Here is a 12,895-nt window from a genome sequence, read left to right on the forward strand (position 1 = left end):
GAATAGCCTGGGTCTAATCCGATCCCTGATCATCTAGAGAGCTTCTGGAAGTAAGAGAACAAGGGTTGCTCTGGATTAGAAAAAAAAAAAATCCCTCTAGGGAGCTTTGGGAGCACAGCCACAACCAGGACCACAGACACTGCTATTTTTCCAAGGTGCCCACTTAGGTATGATCACTTTAATTAAAATTGCAGCCCACCCTGGCCCTTCCTATTAGCCTGATCTGCCTTGTTCTTTCCCTTAGCGCCTCCACCCCACCATCCCCACACCCCACAATGACTGGTGCATAGTAGGTGCTCAACAAATATCCATTAAGCAAATGAATGAATGGTCCCACCTATTTCCTTCTGAATCCCCCTCCCTACCCTCGGTGCCACCTCTCTGCAATTTCACCTGTCCCTGCTCTTTATAAGCACCACTCTTCACTGAAATTCATTGCTCTACAGGTGTGACTAGTGCCTATTTCTATACCTTATCCAATCCTTCTATCGGCCCATATGTGACTACCAAATTTTGGCAATCTCTGAAAACTCATGTAATAGGTGACCATCCATTCTCATTATACTAAATGCAAAAGCTGCAGGTTTGTATTGAGAGAAGACTAAGTTCGAACTTTGGTGATATCAGTAATGCACTTTCATAATCATATACTGGAGATAACTCTAAACTCTCCTGGAGTTACACAAATACAATGTCAAAACTCCTGAAGCACAAGTTGGAGCAGCTGCAGCAGCTGCTTTCCCTTTCTGGCAGTGTTCCATGGGCTGAGCTGACTGGGGACAGCAGCAGTACAGGCCACCTCCTGTTTGAAGTCCAGGAGCCCAGGTCTGCATTAAGTGGAGCAGGGAGGAATATTTTTAATTAAATCATCGTAATCTTGGGCATGGAAATTGTATTGACTTCTTCTACCGGGCCCACTTTGCAGACCAGGAAGCTGAGCCCCTGAGCTGACAAGCCTCTGCTTCAAGCTCGCACAGGGAGTGCGCAGAGGGAGCTGGGAACCAAAGCCCGGTCTGGCTGCATCCCGGGCCTGTACTCTGTGCAACCAGCCCTCCCCAGGGCCCCAAGCCCCCTCCAGCCTCCTCTCCCAACCCCGGGCAGACCCTGCACCTGTGCTCATTACTGCTTGAACAGAGAATTAATCAGAAAAGCTTCCTCAGAGTTTGCACCTCGAGTGCTGAAAATTAGAACGGCTCGGGAAGTGTTCAGACTCACTGACTCCTGGCTGCATCCCTCTCACCTAATTACCTGACTTCAAAGGCTCCGCTCCACAGGTGTGAGGATGTGAGGGCTACGTTTCCCCCACAGAACACAGAGCGGCAGATGTGACAGGCTCGCAGGGCAGCCGATGTCCGGGGATGGAGAGGGGAATCAGACAACGTTTGGGCTGGACCCAAGGGCGTGGCCTTGTGCTCTTGGAGTCAGAAAGACCAGGGGTGCCCTCCTGGGGGCTCACCTGGCAGCCTGGGTGCACCGAGGACCAGAGTGGAGCTGGGGACGCAAATCCCTAAGGTTTGGTAACCACAACCCCGTTCTCCCTATACCTTGAAGCTTAAGGCTCCTTGGGGGCTAGAACTAATTAATCCTTCCCCACCTGCGGGAGAGAAGTAGCTCAGTTGCTTCATCTTCATTACCCAGGAGAGCCTGCCAGGCTGGGAGAAGAGTGAGAACTCGCCTCTGTCGCCATCCCACCTAGAGATATGGGAAAGGGCCCCAAGGAAAGTGCCCTGCCTGAGCTGGACAAGTAAGAGCAAGGCTAGGAGGGCGGGAGGGATTCCTAAGCTTTTTTAAACTGAGTGTTTCCTAGGAGGCAAACAGATGGACACTCGTTTGCAGTTAATACACAGAGTTGAATGCTATTGATTATTTTACAGTAATTGGGCCAGAGGGAGGTATTTAATACATGTTTACAGAGGAAGAAGGAGAAGCCAGGTAGACAGAAAGGCATTTGCAAGCTTTTCTAGAGGACTTCACTCTGACCGGGCACTGAGCTATGTCATTGAGTGGACTGATTTTCTGACCGCTTGCCACCACAGAAGGCAGGTGTAATGATTACTCCTTTCGTGCAGATCCAAATGCCATGGACAGAAACGTTAAGTGACTTGCCCAAGGTCATACAGTTAGAAAGCGGCAGAGCTGGGATTTGAACTCAGCTTCGTCTGACTGCAGAGCCCACGTTTGGTACCAGAGTTTTCTCCTGCCAGGACTGGGATTGGGGGCGGGGATGGGATGGGGTGAGGAGGAGGGAGTTGTGTGGCGGTCAGGGGTCCAGCCTTCCTACTGAAACTCAAGACCAACAATGATGCCAGAGAAGGTGAACAGGGCAGGAGTCAAGGGCCAGGGTTCAAGTCTGGACTGCCACTCCTACTCTGCATCCTTGCAGAGACTTGGCTCTCACATCTGTAAAATGGGAAGAATTATAACAGTACCCCTCCCCTCAAGAGTTACCATGAGGATGGGCGGGCCGCGGTGGCTCAGCGGGCAAGAGTGCTTGCCTGCCATGCCGGAGGACCCCGGTTCGATTCCCGGCCCCAGCCCATGTGAAAAAAACAAACAAACAAACAAACAAAATATAATAAAATAAAGATGTTTCCCTTTCTTCCTCCCTTCCTTCCTTCCATCCTTCCTTCCTTCTCTGTCTTTAAAAAAAAAAAAAAGAGTTACCATGAGGATAAAAATAGGGAAGAAAAGGACTTTGCAAACTCTAACTCAGCACTAGGCAAATTACAGCTGATGGCCAAAACCAGCACCTCCCTGCTCAGCTTGTTTTGGTAAATTTATTGGCATGTAGTCACGCCCATTTGTTAACAAATCATCCGTGGCTGCTTTTGCAGTGTAATAGCGGAGTCCACTGGCTGCAACAGAGCTTGGATGGCCCGCAAAGTCTAAAATTAATTTACTATCTGATACTTTTCAGAAAACATTTGCCAGTGCCTATGAAAATGCAAGGTGCCACTGTGCCCAGCAGTGTGTGAACTTCCAGCATCTTCTATCAGCTCTAGCTCTTATTCAGAATTGCTCTCCCTGGCCCCCTACCCCAAATGTGGAGGTTGATTTCAGACGCATTTTTGGAAAACCAGACTCTCAGTATATGGCTCCTTCCAACATGAGCTGTACTGAAAAGTTCCTTCGAAGGGCCGCCACTTACTTGCAGTTTTTACACTTGAGGCCAAAAAGCATCCCTTTTCCACAGACCGTGCATGTCTGAGACATCCAATACTTGGTGGAAAACCTGTGGAAGAGAGAAAGAAAATGTTCAAGCGGAGGATGACGGCAACCGCTCCATCTCTAGGAGTATGAACTACTTAAAGGGTCGAGTACACAGGTCCTGGAGTTAGCGGTGTGGATTGTATGTCATCCCGTTGCTTCTGAGATTTGTGACTTATGCAAGTTTGCATAGTCATCCGAGTCTCAAGGCCTTCATCTGTGAAACGGGAATAATAATGGTATTAAATTCATTGGTTGTTGGGAGGATTAAATGAGGTCTCACATGTCAAGTGCTTTGGGCAGCATCTGGCACTCAGTGAATTGACTAATATTAGCTTGAACATTCACTAGTTCAACAAATATCCCCTCATGGCTACTACGCGTCACGTTAAGTCCTGGGGACAGAGCCAAGGGTGGGCTTTAACTGCCCTTGGAAACCCACAAAACAAGGTAGGGATCTCACAAACAGACCTTGGTCCTGTTTCCTGGGGAGCTTCAAGGGTAGGGCCCTTGCCTCCAGAGAGCTAAGACCCCAAATTTTAGCAGCAGAATCCCTAAGGTTATAAGCCTTTTCAGTCTACCAGTTCCCCTCTCCCCCAACGACCAGCTCTTGCTGCAAACACAGGCGACTCAGAGACCTCCTATATAGTGCTAGGAACCCAAGGGAGAACGGGTGCATTTGATTAACTTCCCTGATCCCCACAAAGCTGCCTGGGTGCTTTCTTCCCCAAGAGATACGAGAGAGCAGCCTACAGGTCCCAGGAAAAATACTGAAGGTCGCTGGGTCAGAGTTAATTTTAATTTTCAATTTTTGTCACCGTCAGCAAGAGTACTATCTAATCTGTACTGCCTACGAGTGTCAAAATGAAAATCCGGAAGTGCTTATGTAACTTGGTGCCGGGGAATTTTAAGGGAATGATGGGCATCCCTATGACATCCCACTCTGCCTGAGCTGGACCAGGCACCCTCCAAACACAATGAACTGCAGCCCCAAATGGCCACATCTAAACAAAGAGCAATATCCTGCATGGACACTCTTGTTGCCAAGAAAACTCTGTGTCCAGTTTTGACTTAGGGGTGGTTAAGCCCTTTTCTGTCTCTAAGATAGGGCCAAATTGCTTAACAGCATCTGTTTTCAAGATTCTGCAGCTGGGGTAGGGAGTGGGGGGGGGGCGCGCAAAGGGTCTTGGTTCCCCCCCCCCCACCCCCCCCCCCACCCCGTTCCCCAGGGCAGGGAGAAGGTGGCAGATGGACATTTTCTCTCACTTCTAGCCCTCTCCTGTCCCCCCAGTCAGCTCTCCCTCTCCCCTGGCTCTAGCTAAGATGACTCTGAGGTGATGCTGAGCGGATGGCCTTTTCATTTCATTCCTTTACCAAAGGCTGGGATGAATTCAGGTGGCTCCTTCCGGGCACCAAGCCCGGGGAGGAACACTGGGTGAGGCTGACGAATAACAGGTCATCCCAAGTCCCGCTCCACTAAGGTGTCTCTGAGTCCCCAAGATCACGGCCGTCAGTCCTCCGGGCATCTGCATGTGGGTCGGAAGTGCCACCACGAGCTAACGTCACGTGAGAGAGCCTGGGAGCCGGCGAGGCCAAGCGGGGGGGGGGGGGGGGGGGGGGGGGGGCAGCCGGGGGGCGGGGCCTGCCGAGGGCGGGGCTGAGCCGCCGGGGATGGGGCTGGCCAGAAACGAATCTGAGGCAGGGGCCAAGCTAAAGAGCTGAGCCAGGGGCGGGGCTTATCCAAAGGGGCGGGGCTGAGACAGGGGTGGGGACGGCAGCACAGGGCATGGTGAATTCGGGAGGCAGAGAGGGAGCAAATACATAAAAAGGCCCCCCTCATGGAAGCCCTTCTCTCTGCATCTCACCACTTGACTATTGACGTCTCCATCGTGTGGTTTGCGCTGCTTCTTTGTTTCCTCATTTGAGTCTTAACAACCATCCTGTCAATGTATTTCTTTCAAAAACTGTTGATGAGGTGCCATTTGGGGAGAGTGTGACCTTCGTTGCCTAACCCCCGGCCACGACTGTGTGTCACCTGCCCCTGCTGCTTCCCCTGAGAGCCTGACTCTCCGAATTGTCAACATCTATTTAATCGGCTGACTCTCCCTTAGGTCCCCAGCTCCTCCAGGACATGTTCCAGCTTGGGGCACAGGAACTGTAAAAACACTAGCCAAAGAATCCACGAACGAGTGAACAATTCCCTCAGCTAGTTCCCAGAAGCCCCGATGCAAAGAAAACCCTCAGCAGCTCTGTCAAAAGAACACGAAGTGTGGAGGCTAATTAGCTTTTGGACCTATCACTTAAGCTGCAGGGGACTCAGTTTCCTTATCTGTGAAATGGGCATCACTCATGCCCCACCGACCCACTGAGCTATTGTGAGGATAATGAAATAAAAAGTGGAGAGTTAAATTAGGGGAGTTAAGGAACTTCCTATAAGGGATGACTAGTAGATGCAAACCTGGGATGGTCAATGCCCTCTCTGAACCACATCCTTAGAGAAGGAGGATAAACCAAGGGGCAGGTGTAGCCCTGGACAGCTCGTGGTCACCAGCCAGCTGGCGCCCTAGACTGATCTACCCCTGGGGCAAAGCCATGGGTGGAGCTGGTCCAGGGGGCATGGCTGAGATAAGGAGGGGCCAAGATAGGGGGTGTGGCAGAACTAGGGGCAGGAAAGAACCTAAGGCAGGATGGAATCTGCAGCTGGGGCTGAGCCAAAGGGTAGACCAGCACCAAGGCCAGAAGTCAGCAGAGCGCCAGCATCAGTTTGCAAAGCCCCCATGTCCTATCCTGGGTCTTCTGGGTGGGGAGACCCGAAACTAGGATGTAAAGCACTTATCTTAACAACAAAGCCATTTATTGAGTGTTTATTATGTGTGAGGCTTTGTACTAAACACTTCACATATATTTAATCATCTGATGATAAAATCGAGCATCAGAGAGGTTAAGCAACTTCCTCAGGGTTGCAAAGCTTTACCAGCTGAGATGGGAACAGAGGGCAATCTAACACTAAAGGCCACCATGCGCAAGCTTATATGGGCTGGGTTAGTGAGTAAGAAGCAGACAGCTCAGTCCCCCCTGGATGCCACATGGAGGTTCGACCTGGCTGAGGAGAGAGGGGCATGGTGACTTAGGAGCCAGAGCAAAACACTCTGCCTAGTCCTCCCCCATCCTGGAGCTAAGGGCCAGCCCCAAGCCCCCACCCCTCACCATGCAGGGAGGTGGGCATCAGAACCCAGCCTACCTGTGCTTGATGGAGTTGCCGAGGTCTCTGCGAGGAATCTGTGGGGACCAGCGTGGCACCGACAGGGTATCTGCAGGGAGACAAGAGAGGAGGGGCCCATTACGTAGTGGCTCAGAGGCTGGGGTGTGCTCCGGCCGAGCCTAGGAAGGCTTGCCAGCGTCAGGAACAACACCCACCGCCATCCTTGCTAAGTGGGACCAAGTGGAGCGCTGGTTTATCTTGTGTTAGCTCGACTCATGCCAGGTCTCCTGGGCTGGGCAGCCACGGGGTACCTAGAAAGAAGCCAACAGTGGGAAGACATAACCCTGAGCATCACTTTCATGTTTGGAGTGCTTCCTGTGGGCCAGGCATGCGTTAAGTAACTCCTATAACTTAGCTTGTTAAGTGAACCCCAAGGATAGGGGTTGTTAACATCCCCACCTTACAGCTGAGGAAACGGAGGCTTGGAAACCTTGCCCAAGGTCATACACATCTAGTAGGCTGCACCGTAGGCTGTGAATCTTTTGTTTGTGGGATCCTAGAGCACGTGGCCTTGCATGCAAAGTTGAATGCCAACCACGCAACTACCATTTTCCTCGTTTTTGCCATGTCTCTGTACAATCCCTAAAATTATTTACTTAATATTTTAAAGCTGGCTCTATTTCTTGTTTAAATATATTTATCCCAAAAGCAAAATGGAAATAGAAAACCAGTAAAAGTTTCTGTATATTGTCAGTGACTATTTAAAGAGTCCAACCATGAACCACCTAAAATCATGCTAGAATAAATAGGTGGATAGATGAATGGTGGATGGATGGTGGATGGATGGATGGATGGATGGATGGATGATGAAAGGGTGAGTGGGTGGGTGAATGGATAGATGGATGGATGGATGGTTAGATGGGAGGATGGATGGCTGGATGGATGAGTGAGTGAGTGGATGGATGCATAAGTGAGTGGATGAATGGATGGGTGTGTGACTGGATAGATGGGTGTGTGGATGGACAGATGAGTAGATGGATGGATGGACAGACGGGTGGGTATGAGTGAATGGACAGATGGCTGGGAGTGAGGAACAAACAATACATCACACAGACTTCAGACTAGATGTCTGTCCCATCTTGTCTTCTCTTTCACACCTTAGGCTAAATCCCACCAACCTGCTTTGTGACTCCACCACTGCCTGAATTCCTGGACTAGGTCCGTGGGCCCTGATTCCCAGCTCCCACCTTCACCCCATCATCCAGCTGCCCTAACCACCCCTCCTTCCAGACCCTGTGGGTCCCAGAGAGGATGAAACAACAGGGGAAATAATTAGCACTGCGTTTGAAATTTCCACAGACAGGGGGAAAAGAAGCAAGTGGCTGACCACATGCCAGCTCTCATTTCTCAGGCCAGATGGTTGGCGCCTGCTCCCCATTTTCCGTGCGGCAGATGCACGCCTCATTTTTCACAGCAATTGTTATGGAGTGGAGCTCTCATCGGGGAGCTGGGCATGTCTGAGCCTATCAGGGAGCATTTAACCCCTGACCCATTCACTCCTCCCTTCTGTCTAATGACAAGGTCGCAGCCATCTGAAAGCTGTTTCCAGAAACACCAATTCTGCCCTTGTAAAGCTGGGTCCCTTTCTAGGAGAGCTAATGATTTTCCAAGCCCCAAAGGGCAGAGAATACCCAAGAGGGAGTCAGCATGATATATTGATCAGGATCATGTCCCGTGGAATTTCCTCTAGTTTAAAAGCTAAATGTCATCAAGCCCAAGCCAATTATACGAGTTTCAATTTCAGTTGGAAATAAAAAAGACACAAAAGAAAAACAGTTAAAAAAAAAAAAGGTGGGGGATATTCTTTCTATTCTTATCTCCTTTAGGGACTGAAATCAGACTCGGGAGGAAGGGTGCTTGCTACTGTGAACTCCCTAAGCTGCTTTCTCCAGGGTCAGAAGAGGGTGGCAGTGGGAGTGCTGGGGTATCTCTTCTTGGAAATCTACAAAACTAAAGGTGCCAAATGGTTTCATCTCATGTCCAACTCCAGTAACAGAGGCTGTCAAGGGAGGTATGTTGAGAAGGATCCTGAGGCTTGACAGGAAAGTGTGCCAAGGCTGATGAGCCGTGTCTGTCACGGGTGAAGAATAAGGTAGTGCCAACAAGTCTGCGTATATTTGCCACCCCTGTGAGAGCAGGGACTGTGCCTTCCTCATCTCTGCATCACTATCTCATAGCATCACTCCTGGTGCAATGTAAGCACCGAATAACATGTTTGATGAGTCCAAGATTATTATCATAAAAAAGAGCGAACATTTATTGATAACCCAGCATGTGCTAGGCATGATGCTGTGCATTTTATACCCAGAAGCTGTGCCTCTGTGAGGTTGCTGCTGTCATTATCCCCATTGCACGAAGGAAGACACAGGAGCTCAGAGAGGCACAGTAACTCGCTCAAGGTCACACAGCCATGGAACCAACAGAAACTCAAAGAGTAGCTGCAATTGTTGGCAAGTCCTCCAGGAACTACTACACCAGTCATCTCAGCTAGAAGCACTTTGGTCCTCCTGGAGGAAATTTGTGGTTGCCACCACTGGGGGTGGGGGTGACGCTACTGGCATCTAGTGAGTAGAGGCCAAGAGGCTGCCCGACATCCTACAAGGTACAGGACTGTCCCCCACAACAAAGAACAAACTGGCCCAAAGGGTCTCTAGTGCCAAGGTGGAGAATCCCTGATCTAGATATTTCTCTATCCTTCCCCCACAAAGCCCCACCCCCCACCCCCACCCCCTACCGCCGCCCCAGAAAAAAAAACAGATGGTGCTTCTGAAGCTCAAGCCAGCAGGAAACAAATCCTTTATTATAAGCACATCTCACTGTTAGATTCATATCCTAGTTATTCTGTTATTCAGCTGTAATTCTCAATTACAGCACCTTCTCAAAAAAGCAGAAGTAATTAAATTTAATAGTTGGGATTCGTTTCCCAATATCTGGTTGAAGGGGTGACTTCTGTCGATTACATTAAGCAGCTGCAGATTCATTAGTCTCCGGCAATAATAACCTCCCCACGCCTTCCAACGTGGGCGTGAAGACCTGAACTTTGAGATCTTCTCTTTACTTTCTTCGTTCGGATTTCATTAAACTTGCCAATGCAAGCCTGAAAGCAAAGCAAAACTGTTTAAAGAGCAAGGGGTGGGGGGAATCTATGAAAATTCAGGCCTTATCATAACAGAGAAGGCAAACAACATTTACAGCAATTAAACCAATAGAGAAACTTCTGTTTAACAATCAAAGCACCTATTAAGATGTCTCCACAGCTGAACAAAAGCTTCTTTTCTCTTCTAATTTTCTGATAAGGAGTCAGGCAGACAGAGAGGCAGAATTCTGTGCATCCCTGATGCCTTCAGTCCCAGAGGTAGAGTAATAGACATCTCTCCTTAGATATTTTCATTTTTAGCGTATGGAAAGGGAAAGAGGTTTTGGAAGGAAGGAGGTTTTATCTTCCCTTCCATTGGTTCCATTGTCAGTGCCCTCTCAGAAGTACTTCCCTTGAGAAGAAGAGGGTAAAACAGAGGCCCTCATATTTGCAACCACCTCGGCAGACAGACAAACAGAAGGCATGAAAGAAGGGACCAGTATTAATAGACATCCGAGGTATGTGGAGCTTTATAATGGAAAGCTCTTGCTCTGACCTGGTGAGGTTGCAGTAGGGCTAACAGAGGAGTCCGACAGGGGGAAACACACGTGGGCATACACAGCGAATGCCAGATAAAAGTGGGTGACGATAAAGGGAAGAGCAGGAAAATGAAGAAGAGGGAGAAAAAAATAGATCTACTTTTTGTTGTGTTACCATGTGCCGATTGCTATTGCCAATACATAAACCGTCCTTTGCATATATATTATCTCATTTAATCCATACAATATTAATGACATGACTCACCTATTGTCATTAGCCCCGTTCAACCAATGAGGAAATCAAGAAGTTGTGCCATTTTTCCTAGGTCACACAGCAAACAAATGCCGGGGCTGAGACTTTTAAATTCAGGTCACATAGAGAGAGGTCAATACACAACATCCAGTTTCCTCCCCATTTTATAGATGGGAACACTGAGGCTGAGAAACAATAAGCCACTGTCCACAGCTGATATGTGACTGAGTTGGGATTTAACTGGATGCCTGTAGTCCAGACTGCTCTCCAAATATACGAGTTTGACCCATCCTATCCTGGCAATGCCTCCTACCTCTGTGGGACAAAGCAAACAGGCTAAGCAACGACTTTAAGCTCAGGGAAGGGCCCCAGAGGTCTGGAAGGGGATGTACTAGTGTGTTATCCATTCCTTAGTCACTCATGCAGTCATTCAACAAATATTTTATTAGGTCCTTGTGGTAGGCAGAAAAATGTACCCCCTCTCCCATGTCCTAACCCTTAGCACCCGTGAATATGTTATCTTACAAGGCAACAGGGACTTTGCAAATGTGACAATGGTGGGGATATTACCCTGGATTGCCTGGCTGAACCTGATGTGATCATAAGAGTCTTTATAAAAGGAAGGCAGGAGGGTCAGAGACAGGTATGACGCCAGAGGCAGGGGTTGGAGGGATGCTACTTGGAAGATGGAAGGGGGGCACAGCCAAGGAACGACGCAGCCTCCAGAAGCTGGAAAAGGCAAGGGAAGGGATTTTCCCCTGGAGCCTCGAGAAGGTGTCATCACGTTGATTTTACCCCTCTGAGATCCATTTTGGACCTGGGGCCTCCAGAACCGTAAGATCACAAAGTTGCTCTGTTTAAAGCCATTAAATCTGTTACAGCAGCAAAGGAAGCTAATACAGAGTGTCTGTGCCAGGCTTGGCTTTAGACACTGGGGGTATGGTGAACAAGATAATCAGGTTCTCTGAGCTTACAGTCTAGAGCAGGAGCCAGAAAATGAGTAAAAAAAGAAAAGTACAAGATCGTTTCAGAAGGGATATAGCCCACGGGGAAGATAAAACAGTGCAGAGTCTGGGGCTTGTTCCAGGCAATGGTAACCTTGGTCAGCATTAGAACTTGAGGCAGGAGGGCTGGGCTCCACCTTACGAATGTACGAGCGCCCCCTGGTGGCCAAGGGGAGCACGGGTTACCAGGCTGTGACACAAACCCCCCACCCGGGATCTTCTTACCAGGTGATACCCATCTACCTGATGACCCGGGACCTCTAACCTGGTGATTCACATCTACCTGATGACCCGGGACATCTAACCAGGTGAGTCCCATCTACCTGATGACCCGGGACGTGTAACCTGGTGATTCCCATCTACCTGATGACCTGGGATGTGTAACCAGGTGAGTCCCACCTACCTGATGACCCGGGACGTGTAACCAGGTGAGTCCCATCTACCTGATGACCCAGGACGTGTAACCTGGTGATTCCCATCTACCTGCTGACCCGGGACGTGTAACCAGGTGAGTCCCACCTACCTGATGACCCGGGATGTGTAACCTGGTGATTCCCATCTACCTGATGACCTGGGACGTGTAACCAGGTGAGTCCCACCTACCTGATGACCCGGGACGTCTAACCAGGTGAGTCCCACCTACCTGATGACCCGGGACGTCTAACCAGGCGATTCCCATTTACCTGATGACCCAGGACGTGTAACCTGGTGATTCCCATCTACCTGCTGACCCGGGACGTGTAACCAGGTGAGTCCCATCTACCTGATGACCCGAGACCTCTAACCAGGCGGTTCCCATCTACTTGATGACCTCAGACTATCTAACCAGGCGGCTCCCTTCTGCCTGATGACCCGGGACACTTAAGCAGGTGATTCCCATTTACCTGATGACCCAGGACCCTCTAATCAGGTGGCTCCCACCTACCTGATGACCCGGGACCATCCAACCAGGCGAGTCCCATCTATCTGATGACCTGGGACAACTCACCATGAGGCTCCCGGACTTTGGATTTCATGGACTGATATTCTTGAAAATTTTCAAGAATATTTGTGGGGTTGACATTGGATGACCAATTTTTAATTTATTAAAAGATAATTGCCATCTACGATATTGTCATTTCATAAAAGAAAGACTGTCTTTAATGCCCAAAAATATGAGGGACATAATTTCCTGATAAAGATTCCTTTAAATGGAGTAAATTTAGCTTTATGAAGAATTTGTTCCATTATAACTGCTTTGTTTTATCATTCATTAAAAAAAAACTTGTTGTAGTATATATACGTGTATGTATGTATATATGTATACATACATATATAACAAAATTTGGCATTAAGAAAAAAACAAAACGCAAACCCCATCTTGCCACCCTCCCCACCCCGCCCCCCACTCCCCCACCCATGGCCGGGTACTAAGAATCAACCTCCACACTGAGAAGCCCACTCCACCTTCCATCCCAGGCCTTTCCCATTTTAGCTATCATGATCCCCCATGAGAAATGAGAAATCCACACCCCCCCCCCCCCCAGTGTCCCTGGAAAAGCGAAGGGCATGCTG

The 12,895-nt window shown here is 49.2% G+C and overlaps 1 protein-coding gene across 1 annotated transcript in view; it reads right to left on the reverse strand.

The window, feature by feature from the left end:
- The window catches only part of KSR2 (kinase suppressor of ras 2), a 402,547-nt gene that overhangs the window by 91,219 nt on the left and 298,433 nt on the right, over positions 1-12,895 (reverse strand). The window contains exons 6-7 of the mRNA XM_077159946.1: positions 6,449-6,518; positions 3,149-3,232 (exon numbers count right to left, since the gene is read on the reverse strand). Of these exons, the coding sequence (XP_077016061.1) occupies positions 3,149-3,232; positions 6,449-6,518 (154 nt within the window). The remainder of the gene's footprint in view (positions 1-3,148; positions 3,233-6,448; positions 6,519-12,895) is intronic.

Source organism: Tamandua tetradactyla, chromosome 5, assembly GCF_023851605.1.
Source record: "Tamandua tetradactyla isolate mTamTet1 chromosome 5, mTamTet1.pri, whole genome shotgun sequence".
Lineage (NCBI taxonomy): Eukaryota > Metazoa > Chordata > Mammalia > Pilosa > Myrmecophagidae > Tamandua > Tamandua tetradactyla.